The 19,888-nt window shown below is 34.0% G+C and overlaps 1 protein-coding gene across 4 annotated transcripts in view; it reads left to right on the top strand.

Annotated features, from left to right (window-relative positions):
- The window catches only part of CBLB (Cbl proto-oncogene B), a 76,541-nt gene extending 57,553 nt beyond the window's left edge, over window positions 1-18,988 (top strand). For all 4 annotated transcript variants that reach the window (XM_058185022.1, XM_058185021.1, XM_058185023.1 and 1 more), the window contains 9 exons: window positions 727-912; window positions 1,726-2,094; window positions 3,001-3,095; window positions 7,362-7,493; window positions 9,722-9,810; window positions 9,899-10,027; window positions 10,434-10,577; window positions 12,531-12,650; window positions 17,997-18,988. In XM_058185022.1, the coding sequence (XP_058041005.1) occupies window positions 727-912; window positions 1,726-2,094; window positions 3,001-3,095; window positions 7,362-7,493; window positions 9,722-9,810; window positions 9,899-10,027; window positions 10,434-10,577; window positions 12,531-12,650; window positions 17,997-18,250 (1,518 nt within the window). In that variant the 3' untranslated portion in view covers window positions 18,251-18,988. The remainder of the gene's footprint in view (window positions 1-726; window positions 913-1,725; window positions 2,095-3,000; window positions 3,096-7,361; window positions 7,494-9,721; window positions 9,811-9,898; window positions 10,028-10,433; window positions 10,578-12,530; window positions 12,651-17,996) is intronic.
- The last annotated feature ends 900 nt before the right edge of the window (window positions 18,989-19,888 follow it).

The raw sequence follows: 19,888 nt of genomic DNA, 5'->3' as shown, positions 1-19,888 counted from the left end.
AGATGAGCTTGTCAACTTGCCATTAGCACTTTTTAGGAAAGGGCTGCTCTGTGGAGAAAAACAGGTCAGGAATAAATAGCTTTTTTAAGCAAAACAGGTCTGGCAAAGGACACTGTATGAGAGAACTTACCTGAATGAGAGAGTAGCAACCAGTGATTTTTGTAACATGTATCTCTTTTGGTCACTTGTTTACTTAATGACCATTTCTGTTCTGATTTAAGGAACAGATTATGATTGCTAAATGAGCAGAGAATGTGATTTATGAATAAAATTGTGAAGAGAAAGAAGAGACGAGTTTTGCTAAGCGTTCCTTTAAAAGTGGGATGTAATATTAATAAAGTAAATAATAAATACAAAGACCTGCAAATAGAAATAGAAAGCAAGCAAGTGTAGTACCAATAGTCACACGTTCCTTGGGTACCATCCCAAAACAACTAGAGTACCACTTGAACACCATTGGCATTGACAAATTCACCATCAGTCAATTGAAAAACTAGCTTTACCCAAAACAGTTTGCATCCTGAGATGATACCTCTAACACCCATCAAACATCCACATCTGCCTGTCCCAGGTCCTTGGAAAAGACTCGATAGAGTGACAAAAAATGCCAAATCCAGTCTGAACATCTTATTTTGTTATAATTGGCAGGTGCCTAGTAAGAACTTACAAGTTGGTGCTTTCCCTGAGTGGTGAATATGACATACTTCATAACATCTTCTGTTGCAGTGTAATGAAAGACAGAATTCCCCAGTGACATCTCCAGGATCATCTCCTCTTGCTCAGAGAAGGAAACCATTTCCTGATCCCATACAAGGATCCCATCTTACCCTTCCACCAGTACCTCCTCGATTGGACTTAATACAGAAAGGAGTTTCCCGATCCCCTTGTGCCAGCCCGACAAACTCACCAAAGGTAAAAGTACAATTTACTAATATAACTTAGAAATTTAATATTATTAAAGCATACTGAGGACCTCTTTAGTTGCTGTTCTTAGAGTTTTTCTGCTTTTATTCAAATCCAGTGAAATCAATTAACTTGTGATCATTCCTGCACCTAAGCTTTTGCTTCTCTTTTCACTAAGTCAATATTTTGTGTATATAGAAAAGCAAACAATAATTAGAATAGGTAAAGCACATAAACTGGTGTCTGTGTCTTCACTATTGAATTCTGTGCTCTCCTTCCTGTTGAAATGTGCAAAAATTTTGTCACCATTTGAAGAGACATCAGTATGTTTTGAACTAATGGTGACAAAGCATTTGCAACCAAATTGCCAAGCTCAGAGCTCAAACCAACAGCCTAATCTCCTTCCTGTGTTAATGCTTCAATGCTTTCTGTAACTTTTTATGATTATTATATATACACACCGTCCTATGTCTCTATGTAGTGGAATGCTCTAGTCAGTCGGATAGTCTATTCTTTTCAAAAATTACAAGTTACCTTATAAAATTAATTATTTTACTTGTTTCTTCATTGATTTTTTAATTAATGTTATCATTTTAACTGACACTGAAGGATTAGGCTTCTGGATATAACATGGGTTTGTTTTCATATTTGGGTATGTTTGTATTGATTCATTCAAATAATTTTGCACCATTAATTTTTAATTTCATGCTGATCATTTTAGCCAGTAATGTGTGAATTAAAGTGACTATACAAAATACTGTATTGGCCACTAAGTATAGATTATATACTTCATGAAGCATTTTATTTTGTGTTATGTCTCAGTCTTCTCCAGGTATGATGAGGAAACAAGACAAGCCTCTTCCAGCACCACCACCACCAATACGAGATCCACCTCCACCTCCACCAGAAAGGCCTCCACCCATTCCTCCAGATAATAGGTTAAGTAGACATTTGCATCATCCTGAAAGTATATCTGCCAGAGAACAACCAATGCCACTTGAAGCCTGGTGCCCCAGAGACGTGTGTGGAAGTAATCAAATCGTCGGATGTCGTATAATAGGAAACGATAATTGTCCCAAACCTGGACTTAGTGCAAGCTCAAATATGAATGGAAGACATTGTCGTATGGGTTCTGATCCATTATTTCTACGAAAGCACAGATTCCCTGAATTACCTTTAGAAGGTACCAAGGTAAGAGCCAGATGGTATGATGCATGAACTTTAATTTTAGTTAAGAATATTGTACTTGAAGTCTGATGCTGTTTAGAAGTGTATGGAATAATTAAATAATAGGGAGCCATTTATAGGAAATGATAATTGGACTTACTGCAAATGAAGATATCGGTAGAAAACATTATTACATGTGTTATGATATAAAATTTCTGTAACAATTCTTATGTTATGAATTACCATTGGACGATACATGATACAATATATGAGGTTTAATGAACATGAATGCTTAAATAATAGTACAGTATAAGGATAAATGTAATATATATTTTAGTGGCCTATTTAATTATAATTTATTTGAAAATTGTATAGTAAAATAACTAAAAACAAAAAATCCTATATCAGGCATTTTTAAGGAATATGTTTATTAAAGTGTGTGAGGGAACCCTAGTTGAATTATTTAGGTAACAAAATGCAAAATGGAATAATAGTTGGAAGGGACCTTGGAAGTCTTCTAGTCCAATTCCCTGCACAAGCTGGAGACATTATACTGTTCTTGACAAATGGCTTTCAAATTTCTTCTTAAAAACCTCCAGTGATGGAACATCCACAACTTCTAAACCTTTTCAACTGGTTAATTGTTCTCACTGTCAGGAAATTTCTTGGTTCAAGGTGCTTCTCTCCTAGATATCTGTTATATTTGTTACATATTCTGTTAAAATATGTTATATTTGTTACATATTCTGTTCTGTTAAAAAGTACATAAAGAAACCTTAGCTGAATTAGCTGAATACATGAAATTTATATTGATGACAGGCAGAATGAAACATAAAATTAAAGATGAGAATGGATGCAAAATGTTGTAAATGAGCATTTTACTTGTATATAGTTTGCAAATTACCATCCTGAGAAATCTGTCTCTTGCAGATATTTTCAAATGGCCATCTAGGTAATGAAGAATATGATGTTCCACCTCGCATTTCACCTCCCCCTCCAGTTGTTTCAGCCATGCCAAATATGAAGTAAGGTCAATTTTAAGAACATTAATTATATAAATTATGAGGATGCAGATTTTTTTATTTTTATGAATTAGAATTATGTATTGAGTAGAATATGTTCACAAATTTGGACTTTTCAGATCTTCATTTATCTAAAAGTGTTGTTCAAAGATGAATTTAAAAATATATATTTAAAAGAATTTTAGAAGAGCATTAAAGAAGGCTGTGAATAAATATTGAAAGTTACCATATCATAGTTCCTTCATATTCCGTTAATAGGCATTTCATAATTATAATCACAAAACATAGATCTTTACTGAAGTCTTAAAAATGCAGAATTTTTGATGCATACAAAACTCTGAAAAATCAGAGTTAATAAGGCAATAATAATTTTGTGTCAATATAGGATTCACTAAAGTGAAAAAATAGTTTCTAGAATTAATCAGCCAGCTTCTTTTTCATATCTGTTTGTTGAAACAATAGTCTCTTTGCCAGGAGAAATAAAGTCTGCTTTAGGAGTCATTAGGTTGATCTAGTGTGTCAGTTTTAAACAATGATAAAAAAAAAACACAACACTTTCTAAAATGGGGGAAGAGTAAATTTATCTCCTGAAAGACTCTCTCTCTGGAACTTTTCATAAATCCTGGCAACTGCTAGGAGACTATAAGTTCTGTTTCTGCTTTGTCATGAAGCCTCTAGGTCAGTGGTTCTTAACCTTTATAGTGCTGTGACCCCTTTAATACAATTCCACCCGATGTGGCAACCCCAACCATAAAATTATTTTCGTTTTGAATTTATCGCGCCTGAAGCCGTATTGGCTAGTGATATGAACTGCTTGCGATTGCTTTGAGGACGAGGCATTAAAGTGGAGACTCCTCCCCTATTAAGTTTATTGCGCCTGAAGCCAGATTAGGCTAGCGATTGGGAGTGATTGCAGCTGGCTTGAGAGGGAGACATCAGAGCAAAGATTTCTCTCTTTTTAAATTCATCGCGCCTGAAGCCGAATTCGGCTAGCGATTTGAAGAGCCTTTAGCTGGCTTGTGGAGTCAACCATTGGAGAGCGATTCTTCGACTCGCAAGTATACTTCCCATATTTCCAATGGTCTTAGGCGACCCCTGGCAAATCTTCATTCGACCCCCAAAGGGGTCGCAACCCACAGGTTGAGAACCGCTGCTCTAGGTGATCTTGAGCCATGCCCCAGCCATAGGGAGGAGACAGGCAAAACAGTTCCAAAATCTTGCCAAGGGAACTGTAACGAGTTTTCCAGGCACTCGCCAGGTATCAACACTGATTTGAAGGCACATATTCACACAAATAATGCTTAATTATAGAAGTCATTGAAAGAATGTTGATGAAAATGTTTCAAAAGCAGTTTTTAAAAAAGATTTAGCAGTTGTAGTGTCCAGGTTTGAGGAAAGTAGGTTATGATGAACCCCAACCTACCGTCATAAAAATGGAAAAGAGAGTAAAAAACTATTTACTTTTCCTAAAAATTCAGAATTTGAAGTTAGCCTCTCTAAGGAAGATAGAATAGTCAATTTTCAGTCACCATCATTCTTTCCTTCTAGTCTCCGACACATTAGACAAATATCTGGATGAATAAATATAGAATTATGTATAATGCTGATAAAAGGACATGTAATAAGATATTTTCTTTTGTCTTTTTTCCTTCTATGGAATTCTGTTTCATAAATGCTGTTTTTCACCACTAGATATAATCCCTTCCCCCACATCTTTAAATTCTTATGAATTTGATGATATGATAAGTATCTCTCACACCACCTCTTTTATAGATTCCCATCAATTCTGTTTATTCTAGGCTGAAAGTATAAAGGCAAGAGTGTTCTTTCTAGTCAAAAAAAATCTGTAAACATTAAGTATCAGATGCAAGACCATGTGAGTGGATCTTGAGGAAATTGTTTATTTTTATTAAAGCTGGTATTTTACAGAATCCTCATGATATGCACTGCAGTTGATAAAACATGAAACCATTAAGGTTTTTTAAAAAAAATATGTGGCAAAACATCAGACCTGTATTTTATTTACTTATGAAAATTTATATGCCTGCCTAACTCACTGTCAGTAACTCTGGGCAGCTTAAAAGCCCAATATAAAAACAGTAACAAGCAGTAACCCTCTACCCCATTCCCCTGATAACAACTATCAATCAAATAAACCACTTGATAGGCTCTAACCCGATCTGGAGTCCCCAGGCTCATTGACAAGTCTTCGGGGCCTTTTGAAAGTTGTACTGGGGGCCAATCTTATCGCCACAGGGTGATTTTCCACTGGGAGGGAGCCATCATACTTTATTTATAAATAATAAATAATAAATAATTATAAATAAATCATCTCCTTATAATGATATAAAATTATTTATTTATTTAGCATTTATTCATTTATTATATACTGCACATCTCATACAACACCAGGTGATTTAAAATTACAAGTTTTAAAATATAGAAATGTAAATGTACTGTATATTAGGGTGAGTCACATTTTTCAGCTTTCAATTTCCAAACATTAGAGGTGCTCAAAAGCTGTGACATGCCTTGGGGATTGTAAAAACAGTTTGGTTACTTTAATATAATTTAGATGTGCTTGGAAGTAACTACATAAATATAACTTTTTAACATTTTGTTTGTTTCATTATACTATACTATTAAAAACATATTGTAAAAAATGTCTGTACATATTCAATTCAATAGGTCAATTAAGTTACATAATAAAAAATAGTATATCATATGTCTATAGTATCATTTGCTCACAAAGTTATACTTTAGCAGGCATTCCAAAATCCAGTTTTGATCTTGCCAACATAAAGCTTATTAGATTAAACCTAACTTGCCAGGGTTTATCATCTATTCATTAGATACATCATAATGTATCATCATAAGATGATATGTCAGATGCATAAAGTATGTCATAGAAGCACCATGCTTGGCAACTGAATGTGAGATCAGTGGTGTCATTTTATATGGTTCTTATAGTTGAAAAGGAGCCTATAAATGTTATATCTGAAATGATCAATGCTAGATGTCATATTAATAGTTTCAGTTCAAATATAATCTTGAATCACACATATCTTCGTTAATACAATTAATTCAGTTTCTGTAGTTTTATATAACGTTCCTGCTGGCAAATGAAGTACTCATTTGGGATACTGATTAAAAAACACATCTGTTTTGTCTTGTTTCAGAGACTTTACAAAAAGCAGTAAACTCTTGCATTTTATCTTTATAAGCCTTATATTTCATTGAATGTTACATACTTTTTATTAAATAAATTAATTTTAAAAAACCACCTTCCTTTTGGTTATATTTTATATAGCTTGAACTGCTTTGAAACACAGTTGGTATAGTACAAAATGCCTAATAGTGAAAATGAACATTTTAAACCCTGTTTTGGAAGAAAAATGTCCCCTTTCTCATGAATCTCCCCTAAATTATAGCTTGAAGCTAGTTATCTCTTTTACTTCCTCACATCACATTGGGTATTTTTTCCCCATTTTTTTTATTTTTAATTGTCGTAAAGCTAATCAAAATGGACACTCACAAGCCATAACTTTGCCCTTACACTTTAGGGTGTTTGCAAGTATAATCAGAATCTTTTGAGTTCTATAATATCTAAAATGCTTAAATACCTGCTTTTAAAACATCCATACATAATTAATGACAGTTACTAAAATTATCTTTGGAGATTGAACTCTCAGAGTTGGGAAGACACCATTGTCTTTGGAGCTTATGGAAATTGATTCATACTATCTTGTATTTTGATGTATGTTTTAGTGATAATTTGCATTATAAATTATCAATGAATTGTTAATATGTTGAAATGTTTCCATGAAACAATTATTTTTGACATGTACAGCATTTCAAATTTTATTTAAAGAAATACAACTATGATTCCTTAATTTTATATTCAGTTCTAGTTTTTTTTAAAAAAATAACATAGTGTGGCTTAAACTTCTTAAGTTTTCCTTTGTGTCTCTATTTTGAGACATCTGAATTTGTTTTGCAAAGAAAGCTGCAGTTAATCAAAGCTGGAAATTTCTGAGTGTCTCCTTTGCTTGTGGAAAAAGAGAGAAGAGAGCAAAGTGCACAACCTCCATAAGGAAGTGGAACACATTTGTATCTCATTAAACGCATATACCTACTCTATTTTTGGCTTTGTTGTGGCAATAAAATAGAAGAAAATGTAATTAAATCCATTTGTAAATGCAGTGATTGATATATTTATTTTCTGTAACAACAAAAACTCATCTGGATTTGGTGTACTTTTCTCTTGAGGTCTTCTGTTGCTGTTATAAATTCCTTTTCTGAAAAATCAAGAGAACATGTAGAAGATGAGTACAAGATTCCTTCATCCCATCCTGTTTCTTCACAATCACTTCATTGCCATAATATGAAGTCTCATACTCGGTAAGGTTATTTGAAGATGATGGTAAAGAACCATTTGACATGACATTCAGTTTAGTTTTATATTTGATGTTAATCATAACATTACTTTTAAGATTACATCTTTACCCACAATTTAAAATATTTTGGTATCAGGTTTCAGTACCTCTCTGCTAAATTTTTAGGAGTTGTTCTTAGTTGTTTTTCCACACAAAGAATAAACTTTTTGCTGACATACATTCTCAGAATATAATTCACAGCTTTTAATACTTATACTTAAATATCTTCATAGAATATCACCTTTATAACATATATTTCAGCAAGTACACACACATGCATGCACACAAAAAATAAACATGATTGGGTCTGGGGCAGTAATTAATAACTCCTTGAGGGTTGAGGTGATTCCATCAGCTCTTAAGGAGGTCTTAGTGCACTCTGTCCTGAAGGAGTCATGTCCTGACTCAACCAGTCTGGCATTTGTCCAGTCTGCAACCTTCCCTTTTTTTTTTAGGAAAGCTGGTAAATAAGGTGGTTGTGTAGCAGCTGCAGAGAATCCTGGATGAAGCAGATTATCTAGACCTTTTTCAGTCAGGGGTTCTGACTGTGTACAAGACTGAGACAGCATTGACTGAGACAGATGACCTCTGGCAGTAGTGGAAATAGTGAGACTGTCCTCATTCTTCTTAATCTCTTAGTGGCCTTCAATTCCATTGATCACGGTTCTTTCTGGATCATCTTTGGGAATTGGGGGTGAGCAACATTGCTCTGATTCTCCTTTTTTCTCCAGGCTCCATTCCAGTTGGAATTGATTCCAACCCATGGCCCCTACTTTCTGGGGTACCCCAGGGCTTAGTTCTCTGTCCCGTCCTATTTAACATTCACATGAGGCCACTGGGTGAGGAGATCTAACAGTCTGGGATAAGGTATCATCAATATGCTGATGCTACCCAGTTTTGTATCTCTACCCTGGACTATCTGTCCTATGTCAGTGCCTGGAAGCTGTAAGAATCTCAATGGGATACTTTGGTTTTCAACTCAACCCAAGGAAGACAGAGTGTCTTTGCATATTTGGGGTTGTGATGATAAGGTTTTGCCATCACTAGTTCTGGATAGAGTGACACTGCCCCAGATGGACCCAGTGCACAATCTGGGCATCCTCTTGGAGTCATGGTTCCTGCTAGAAGATCAGTGCCAGGGGTGGCTAGAAGGGCCTTTGCACAATTTGGGATAGTATGCCAGTTTATTGATACATAGATTACATTTTATGCCACCCTTCTCTCCTGTAAAATGACTCTAGTTGTATCCATTTCTGGATATGCTTTGCTGACAGTTACTCATGCCTTGTGACTTTTTTTTCTGAACTACTGCAATGTGTTCTACATGGGACTGTCCTTAAAAAGCACTCAGAAATGTCAACTGATACAGAATGTAACTATATGTGTAGTAAAATGTGTTTGATACATGTAACATCACTACTTTGTGAGTTACCAATATTCCAGTGTGGTTTTGGGTGCAATTCAAGGAGCTGGTTATTGCTTGAAAAGCCTTTTATGATCTGCAATCGTGTTATTAAGGGATGGTCTTCTCCCAGTTCTTTCTATCTGTCCAATTTGGTCTGGCAGATTGGGCAAGCTGTAGATCCTGTCAGTCAAGGGTGGTTCTAACTCTGTTGCCCTTTTGCAAGGCCATGAAAACTTGGTTTTGTGCACAGACTTGTGGCCTTGAGTGTGTTATGGGCCCTGTGTCCAAGCTGTATTAATATACATAGTAAATTTTATTTGGTCTCATATAAATTTATTTTGTATTGTTTTAATTGTTTTCAGAGTCACTTGTTGAGATGGACAGTTACAGAAATTAAATACCTCCATCGCTCTCGCTCTCTCCCCCTCCCTCCCTCCCTCCCTCTCATTTTATTTTTTTATTTTATTTTAACTAAGAATTCATGTATGTATTTTCCTTTATAGAAACATTATGAAATGAATTATAATTGTCAGTCATTTCATCAAACTTTATTTGTCTTGAGTTCTGATCTGCCTCTATTGAGTTCAAGTGCAATTGGTGCTGTCTTCTATTAAAAATTAAGATATGTGATAGTATTTAAAATGGGGGCAGAGGGGAAGTGTTGATGTCGTCTGAAGTTAAATTTTCTTAGTAGTAGTTTAAGTATCTTCATTTTGCATTTCATTTTTGCATCTGATTCCATGTAACTTATATGTGATTAAAACTACAGGTTTTATGTTTGTTTTCAGTGTATTTGAGAATGGTCAGTGCTCTGGAATAAGTAGTGAAATGCACAATACTTCATCTGAGATGAAAAAATTGAAACAACCTGATATAGGTATGAGTAGTGCATGTTTAGAAGGAAAAATTAACAAGCTGCTTTTGAAAGTTTAAAGATTAAGGTATTTTAAATGTTTGACATTTAGGAGAAGCCTTTGAGTCTACTGTTCCAATACCTTTGCCGCCTCTGCGACCTCCATTGAGGGAAAATTTGAAACATGCATCTGTACTCAATAGAACGTCCTCTGATTATGACTTGCTTGTGCATCCTCCAGGTTATATATTCTCTTATTCTTTCCAATATAACAAGCTCCTTATAATAAATCTTTCAAGTACAACTATATGTAGACTAAATCTAAGATCCTGCACTAAGTATTGAGTAAATGATGCCTCATTGATTTTTATGAATGTACAGGTAGTCCTCAACTTACAACAGTTCATTTAGTGACCGTCCAAAGTTACAACGGCACTGAAAAAAGTGACTTATGACCAGTTTTCAGACTTATGACTGGACTATACACTCCTCCCAAAAAGTATTGTTGTGGTGATCCACTTAACAAAATTCCAGGCTCAATTATAATACTAAGTTGAGAATGACCTGTATTAAAATCATTGTACTACTAGATCAACTTTTGGAAAATGATCTGATAATAGGTTAATATAATTTTTCTGTCAATGCAGGTGAAGATTTGTCCGATAATCCACCACCTTCCCTTCCTCCACCTCCACCACCACCTGCACGCCATAGCTTCATTGAGCAAACAAGACCACTTGTTGCAGGAAACAGACCCCTGTCTGGACATGAGCTATACCATCCTTCCACTGGTAAGGGATGGTGATGGTGATAATTATTTTATTTTACTGTAGAGATTTAGTTATAAAAATGTTATCAAATATTTAACTGCCTGTCAGCATAGCTCTAACCATGCATTTGGAGGACTACACTATAAAATCGAAGTTATGAGGTTATGCAGAAAAATAAGCAAGTTAATTTCCTCCATTTCTGAAATATTATGGTATAGTGATCTGCAAATTAGGAAGTAGTTTACATTTGGAGTTCTGTCATCTGAGAAGAAATGGCAGATTAAAGACAGCTCTGCAAAAACCAGAGCTGACAACCACAGAGGAATGAAGAGCTGGCCAGACAAGGAGAAGAATTGAGATCATCCACAAGTTCCCCAGACAGCTGCTCCTTGTGAGAAGACCACAAATGTCTCCAGTGAGTTTAGCACTCTGAGAGATGTGGGAATAGCCATCTTGCTCAAACTGTGCTTGACTCCTCTGAAAGGATGCTAAGTTTGCATACTTCATTTTCAAATAACGTTACGAAATTTCTTGTTAACTGTCTTTTGGCTCTGGAGAATTTACAGCACCAGGTGAGTTTCCTTCAGTCCTTAGCAAAGGAAAATTTAAATATAAGTCTAAGGACTTTTAAAAAATGTGGGGAATAAACAGCAAAACGGCGATAAAATTTGGAACTATCTAAAATACATTCATGGAGATGAGAGGCAGGGAGCAAAGTTGGCAATTCAAAAAGGGGAGGATCCATAGTTACTACTCTGCTTTCTCTCTACTGTAGATTTTTACTATAGCTGGTTAAAAGATCTATAATTGTTGGAGCTGTTGACTCTGCATTGGTGATGGAGATACCATTTATAAAATGGTAATATTAGCACAGTCTAATTTTGCGTAATTTATACGTTTTATAGATTTCACTGCTGTCCTAATTTTTTAATGTTTCTCTCATTGAATATTGCTAATACTTGCTTCTCTAACTTTTTATATGAGACTTTAAAAAGTCTTTAGGGGTAGTCCTGAGAGGCTTTTAAAGGTTCTCAAATTACAAAGGGACATTAGAGAAAAATTAAAAACATGAATAGAGAGTAATCATAGTAACTGTATTTAACATTAACTAAATGCAAAACTAAATGAAGCAAAATCAAATTTAGCCACTACCCTGATTCTAGTAATTATTTTAGGAAATGAAGCTTCCAGCATGCCATTGAAAACGAAGTGCAGCACTTGGTCTGGAAATATTCTAAAGCCCTACCTTGCACAATAATTCATTCTCATATTATTTCCATTTGAAACAGATATTAATTGAGTGATTGAAAAGTTCCAATCATCATTGTGAAAAGTTAATTACATTTATTTTTTAAAATCTGTTAAATATAACTCTTCTCCTTTGATGAACATACATGTGTTTACTAATGCTTTGCCATTAATGTTTGATTTGAAGCACCTTTCATGAAAGGTATCTTCACTTAGATACCCTCCCTGAGAGGAAGATATGCCACACATTCTCTAATTCTTTTCAGAGGCCACAAGAAAGCTCTGAGAAGCTTTGTCACATGGGTGGATCTACTGTGGATCTATGTTAAAAGTTTATAAAATACAGTTGAAGCAAAGCAGTAGCAGATAGTCGGGAACAAAGCTGCAAACGAGTGGATAGAAAGATTTCAGGACAACTAAATGTTTAAAACTTCTAATATTATACTTCAGGTTTTCTGTGAATTTCTTTATGAATATCTCAATAGTTGATTAAAATTAACCACAATTTTTCTGATTAGCAAAGTAAACCATTAAAAAGAAGGTGAAGTCCACATTAGAAGGGAATCCTATCATAAAAAGGACCTTACAATTCAACTCAATTAAATTAAAATTTAACATATTACACCATTCGTTTCTTGTGTATTTTTAAACTTTGAATTACCCTTTTGTCAATTTATATCCTATGAACAGAAATACACAAAATGATCTTTATTTTTCCTTTCACAGATCTTTTTTTTGATCCTACAAATGGCTCAGTTCCTTTACCACCTGTTAGAAGATTAACTGGTGAAAATATAAAGGCCCACAGAATATCCCAGGATTATGACCAACTGCCATCTTCTTCAGGTAATTAAAATCCAATATACAGGAATTAAATTACAGAACTATTTATATTCTGCATAATTTTTCAACAATATATTTTTTTTTACTTTAATCTTTCAGAAAGTATATTGAAATTGAAAATGAAAATGAAGAATATGTGATTTAGGATATCACCCCCCCTCCCCTATAGAGCTTCAGTTTGTATTAACCCTTTAATCTGTTTGCAAGAGCTTTTCCATATCACTTCCAAAGAGCTTTACAATTGTCCTTGGTTTTGGCATCAGAGTTATGTGCTTCTGTTTTCATTCCTGGTTTTTATTCTGTGTTTCTGTTTTTGTGTTGTAAACTGCTGGGAGTCAGTCTTGGTTAGGATTAGGGTTAGGATTTATGATGAACAAAATTGCTGTGTGGTGTTAGAATCTACATATTCACTATTAGCATAAAAAGATAAGAAAACATCACAGTCATTACCAGAAAAAAATCCATAATTAAATGTGCTGAAATATTATGCAAACTCAGGATGCATTATTAATGTCTCTATAGTGCTTTTCATACAGTCAGATACTGGACTTGTTTACAATCAAAAGGATTAAATACAATAATAAAACAAAGTAAAGATTGGTAAGCAAAAGCAAAATTAGCCATCAAACACTGATAGAAGGAAAGCCTGGCAGAAGGTACCTAAAAGATGTAACAGTAGGTACCTCATGAATTTCAGGTGGCCAAGCATTCCATGGTACAGGCATCATTACAGAAAAGGCTTGTCTGCGAGTAACCGCAAGATGACAATCAGTCAGTCTCGGCACACGCAGCAGAACCTCCTATGATGATCTTACCAATCAATCAGGTCTGTAACAGCATAATTGATCTGTTAGGTATCCTCGTGCCACATTATTTAGGACCTTATAATGTAAAGAGCAAAATCTTCAACCTGGCATAATACTGAATCTGAAACGAGCAGAAGCATAACATGAGCCATACTTCGCAACCTGCTATGCCATATTTTGTGTGTGCTTCTCTTTCCAGATCAAACACAATGTTACTCTTGTAGCATATATTACAGTAATCTATAAAGTTTCCCTCTCCTGAACAAATACAGCTAAACTGTTCCCATCCATGCAAAGATATAAGTACACTTACCAAAACTAGAAATATGTCACTTAGGTTCCAGTGGTGGTAATGTCTTTAGGAACCATGTTTTTAGAGCAAACATATTTCTGAAATTCTCATTTGGAAACCACCCATTCTAAAATCTTATTAAGATAAAATCTCTGTTTACTGGCTGTTATCTACCCCGTTACTGTGTCCTGGTTTGGAATATGCCTCTCCTGATTCAGAGGTTACAGAGAATTTTGACATCAACATATTGATTATTATTAGCCCTCAAACTCCAGATAACCTCCCCCAGCAATTTTTTTATGGTTATTATCTATCACTGAGGACAAAAGTATGTCTTGAGATACCCCGCGGTATTGTTGCCAGGATAGAGAGATGGTCACTAAACTTTGTGCAAGTAGGAGTGAAATCATTGTAATACGGCACCGTCAACTCACAGAGACAAGCCAAGGAAATACTGTGGTTGACAGTATTAAGTTACATGGACATCAAACATCAATACAATTGCATTGTATTTAACTCTGTCCTTCAGAAGAATATCTGATATGCTCATTTGCAAACCCAGGCCTAAGCCCAGGAAAGAGTTAAAATCATGTCATTTGAAAATATCTGCAGCTAGCCAGTTGCTACATTATTACACATGTTGCCCACACAAAGGCTGGACAACTTGTTTTTATTGGATGTTTTAAATTGCATTCTTGATGACTTGATAGTTGAACTTAATGACTCAAAATACACCTTATACAGCTTTGATTCAGTGATCTATGTTTCTTGTAATAAAGAGATGCTTGTAATTGGGTTGTAGTTGGTGTAACTTTAGGGGCCATGGAGAACTTTTCAATAATAGATTACTATCTCCTTTAAGATTTGTGGAGAAAAGGTACAGTTATAATAGGCTTGGAGTCCGCAAGGTCAAGGCTATGTAAGTAAAGTGTTTTGTCTGCCATCTGAGCACTCCTATATTTTAACCATTAGACTGGACACTTGAGTAAAGTATGTCAAAAGTAGAATTCCAACAATTTTATTCTTGAAATGATCTGCAAATTACTACGATGGTCTGAGATTCCAGTATACTTTTCTGGGAGAGGTAATAATAAAGTTTGACCATTCTAAATTCTGATGACAAAGCTGCTTCAGAATATAGAATTGAGTGAATTAGGGAATATCCAACAAGTCCCATATCATGTCTTAACACTCAGATGTCCTGGCCTATCTCATTGCCCAGAGTTCCCTGAACAATGAAATACTGTTAAAAAAAGAAAAAAAAAAGAGGGAAGCTAAACAAAACTGAATTTATACTTCTAAAAATTAGATTTCTAAAAATTCCAGGAAAAATGTGAACAGGAAATTCCTATGTTCAGATTATGTGGATATTCTGTACGTGAAACTATCTCAAGTTCAGAAGACGCAATCTTAATTTTAGCTTTTCTGCTCCAACTGGAGTCTATTAGAGGTATTACTTGGACGATGTCATATCTTCCAAGATTGTGTGTGTGTGTGTGTGTGTGTGTGTGTGTGTGTGCGTGTTGTTGTTATGTTTGTTGCCAATAAACAAAGTTGAACTACACAGTTAGATTGAGTGACACTATTAGATAGCTGTAGGCAGAAAGTCTTTTAAGATGTAACCATTTAAAAAAAAAAGAGGGAAGCTAAACAAAACTGAATTTATACTTCTAAAAATTAGATTTCTAAAAATTCCAGGAAAAATGTGAACAGGAAATTCCTATGTTCAGATTATGTGGATATTCTGTACGTGAAACTATCTCAAGTTCAGGAGACGCAATCTTAATTTTAGCTTTTCTGCTCCAACTGGAGTCTATTAGAGGTATTACTTGGACGATGTCATATCTTCCAAGATTGTGTGTGTGTGTGTGTGTGTGTGTGTGTGTGTGTGCGTGTTGTTGTTATGTTTGTTGCCAATAAACAAAGTTGAACTACACAGTTAGATTGAGTGACACTATTAGATAGCTGTAGGCAGAAAGTCTTTTAAGATGTAACCATTTAAAAAAAAAAGACAACAGGTAATCCCCAGTGCATTTGTTGGAACAGTAGAAACTTCTTATGTACGTATACTGTACTTACTAAGTGTATGAGTTTAAATTTAACTTCAACATATCTTGCTTTGTAATAAACTCTGACCCATGGTTTTGAAAGTTCTAATCTAATAGAAGGTGTAAAAAAATATTTTCAAGCTCTTATTATAATATATTGCTTTAGAGTGTATAGTAATGCAATTAGTTTACACAGATCTTTTCTAAAATTCAATTTCATCAACTTTATGTGCTATGTTCCCGTATGCATTATGTACAAGTTAAATCATTTGGATATCTTTTTAATGTGGATGTTGGTATACTTGATATAAGCTATAATAGTTATGCATAAGTTACATGCATTATTTATTCCAATAGAAAATAATATATGTAGCTGAGGATTGAATGATGTGAAGAGTCTTTAGCAAATAACTATGCTCAGGAAGCACCAAGGACTCCTCTTGTTTACTAATTCTATCCATAATTTGGCATGTATTATATATAATTCCTATCTATTAATTGTGATACTTTGGATACTAGTAAGTGAAGTAATGTTGTACTGGAAGATTCTCATTGCTGACAATTTCAAATACATATTTTTTAAAATAAGGATATTCAAATATTAAGATATCTATTTGAAATACATGTTTCTAAATATCCATAGCCTTAGTCACATTGCAAATAATATAATGCAGAATTGTTTGTTTCAATAATTTACATTGAAGCCAAATTAAGAGGAAATGTGTGTACTAGTTGAAAATATTTTTAAAAATAGATTTAGATTCTGTAGTTTATGTTCATGGAGTGTCACCCAAATCAGATAAAATATTGTGAACAATACTTATATTCTTGAATAAAAATAAAGCATGTGTTATATTTATTTTATGATCAGAATTGGTATAGCCATTTGAAAAAATAAAGACTTTTTAAAATCAATTTCGAAGGAATTATTATTACTGTGACCACAGCTGATAACTAAATAATCCAATTCATATATATGATTAAGATACAATGTAAGCATAAATAATAACACTAATCATATAATGAAGATTGTATAGAGCACAGAGCCCCAGAGCTGAGAGTGTGACATTAGCATTTTTAAAAAAAATACTCTTGGAATGAGAAAGCTGATAAAAATCTTTACTTTCTTTCATTGTAATTAATTTATTGGAATGCACTGAATAAAAAACCTTAAGAATGGAAGGTCATCTGACATGTAATTACAGGTAGTCCTCGATTTACAGCAGTTCATTTAGTGACCATTCAAAATTGCAACAGCAGTGAAAAAAGTGACATCACTATTTTTCACATTTATGACCATTGTAGCATCCCCATGATCATGTGATCAAAATTCAAACACTTGGCAACTGTTTCATATGTATGATGGCAGTTGCAGTGTCCTGAAGTAATTACCTTTTGCAACCTTCTGACAAGCAAAGTCAATGGGGAAGCTAGATTCACTTAACAGCTGTGTAACCAACTTAATAAATGCAGTGTTTCACTTAACAAATGTGGCAGAAAAGGTCAAACAATGCGGCAAAACTCACTTTAAAAATGTCTCGCATAGCAATAGAAATTTTGGGTTCAATTGTCATAAATCAAAGACTACCTGTATTTCTGAGATAATTTATTTGCATTTATATTTATTAAATTATGCTTTCAAATGCCACCCCTAATTTTCATTAATTCCAATAATACTTTATAGTAATGTTTGCAATTGCACATCATAGAGATAAATATTGCTATAACAGAGGAATCATAATGTGAAGGTCTTAGATTCATAGAAAATATTAGAGAAAATCAGTTAAAGTTAAGATGAAGTAGTTTTAATTATATACTTCTTGTATGGTTTGGTAACATCTAATAGCAATAGCACTTCGACCTATATATCACTTCAAAGTGCTTTACAGCCTCTCTAAGAGGTTTTTAGAGTCAGCATGTGGCCCACAACAATCTGGGTCCTCATTTTACCCACCTCAGAAGAATGGAAGGCAGAGTCAACAAATAGGGCTTGTTCTTGAATCAAATAAAACAAATAATAATTATTTTCCTCCTATCTGTGCAAAGATTAAATATGTATAAATACACAGTCCAGTTCAAATTCAGAAATTACCTTTGATAGTTAACGATAATTGAATAGAATTAATGACTTTGTACTAGCCAGGAATATCTTTTTTTTATCTCCGTAAAAAATGACCATTCTTTTTTTTTTCTTTTTATGTAGATGGTTCGCAAGCACCAGCCAGACCTCCAAAACCACTTCCTCGTAGGACTGCTCCAGAAATACATCATAGGAAGGCACATACATCTATAGAAAATGTTGATGCAAAGATTGCAAAACTTATGGGAGAAGGTTATTCTTTTGAAGAAGTGAAGAGGGCCCTTGAAATAGCCCAGAATAATCTTGATGTAGCACGGAGCATTCTAAGAGAATTTGCTTGCTTTCCTTCATCTGTTTCTCCACGACTCAATCTATAGTATGGAAAATCTTGCAGCAAGCCTAATTCTCCATGTGTGTGTGTGGGTGTAAACATGAGAAATATTGTACAATTGTGAGATGGGATTCAAGTGAGATTTTTTTTTCCTGGATGTATCTTCAAAGAATGAGTTGGAACAATTTTTCAGAATAAGATCAACTGCTCACTTCAAGATATAAGTGAATTAAATCTGTATTTTTGCTAGCCATATTTTTGAATCAGGGTTGAACTGACAAATAATTTAAAGAAGTTTACTTCCCATGAACTTTTAATCTGTGAAATGCTTTTTTCATGTTTACAAGATGGTAAATGACAATTTTAAAGCTGATAGTCCTCCTATGTTCTTGTTCATATTTTCTACTGTGAGGCATTTCCAGTTGTCTTTATACTGATTTGCCCCATTTACTAAGTCAGTTACTTTTTATATATATATATATATATAAGTGCACTCTCCATTTTTATTTTTCAAGGAGCTTTAAAAGCTTTTTGCATTTAAATAAATAAAATGCAAGAAAAATGAGGCCTTCACTACTGATTTTATTTTTCTGATAGACCATTGCTATTTACACAAAGCAAAAACAAAAAATATGAATGTGTAATATGTTACTTGGTTACTGGTCTATTTTAAAAGGGATTTTGACCAGCAACACTGGGTAGCTTTTCTTTGACATGTGGTTGTTAAGCTTAAAGATCAGTATGGTTAACTTACAAAATTAAAATATACAGAATTGCATGATAATGACCTGAAAACATAAATCATTTTTATATAATTATTCAAAATGCAAAATGTATGGGACTGAAATTAGACTTTTGTTCCTTGACAAGCTTAATGAAAGGCTGTGCGTGCCTTAATATTGGCAGATATATGAAATCCATCAGAGTGAATTATATTATCAATGGCCAGGTAAATTATTATCTTGTCTTATGGAAAGAAGTATTTGGTTAATTTCCTGTAGATAATTATTTCATCACAGCTTTGGGGACAGGATCATTTTAAGAACACTTTAAATTTTCTATGCTGTTGCTGAATTCTGTTCTGTATCAACCAATTTTATAAGGATTTTAATTAAATTACATTATACCTTAAATGTTTATTCAGTCCCCAGATCAACTTATTGTGTTGTATCTGTATTCTTGAACTTAATTTTCTGCCTTGAGTGGCTAGTAATTTTTTGAAGCACAAGCCAAATCAAGTTTTTCAATGGATTTCATTTTCCCCTAGATCAGTGTTTCTCAACCTTGGCAACTTTAACATGTGTGGATTTCAGCATGCTGGATAGGAAGTGAAGTCCACTTCTTAGATCTTAGTTAGATTTTCCAATTCCTATTTTAAAAAAACTTAATATAAATTGTTGATTTGAAATGGGGTAATCTGAATACAAACTTAACCTTGAAATGGCTATTTTCCCTATCTTCTCTTAAATCTATGAAATACGTTCCTGGTGGAGGAAATTGGCATTTATATTATACTTCGGGCATGGTTCACCATCACTGACCTGTTTAAGTTAATATGTTGTTGCATAGTGTAAGAGTAGAGACACACAAATGTGTAAGATTGACTCTTCAGTCTTCTCTAATCCCTTATAATTGAGGGAGGAAGATACAACATTTAGAATATGATATGATTTGGTAATACTTC

Source organism: Ahaetulla prasina, chromosome 5 (genome assembly GCF_028640845.1).
Source record: "Ahaetulla prasina isolate Xishuangbanna chromosome 5, ASM2864084v1, whole genome shotgun sequence".
Classification (NCBI taxonomy): Eukaryota; Metazoa; Chordata; class Lepidosauria; order Squamata; family Colubridae; genus Ahaetulla; species Ahaetulla prasina.
Note: the sequence above shows the minus strand (reverse complement) of the source record. Positions and strands in the feature narration are given on the sequence as shown.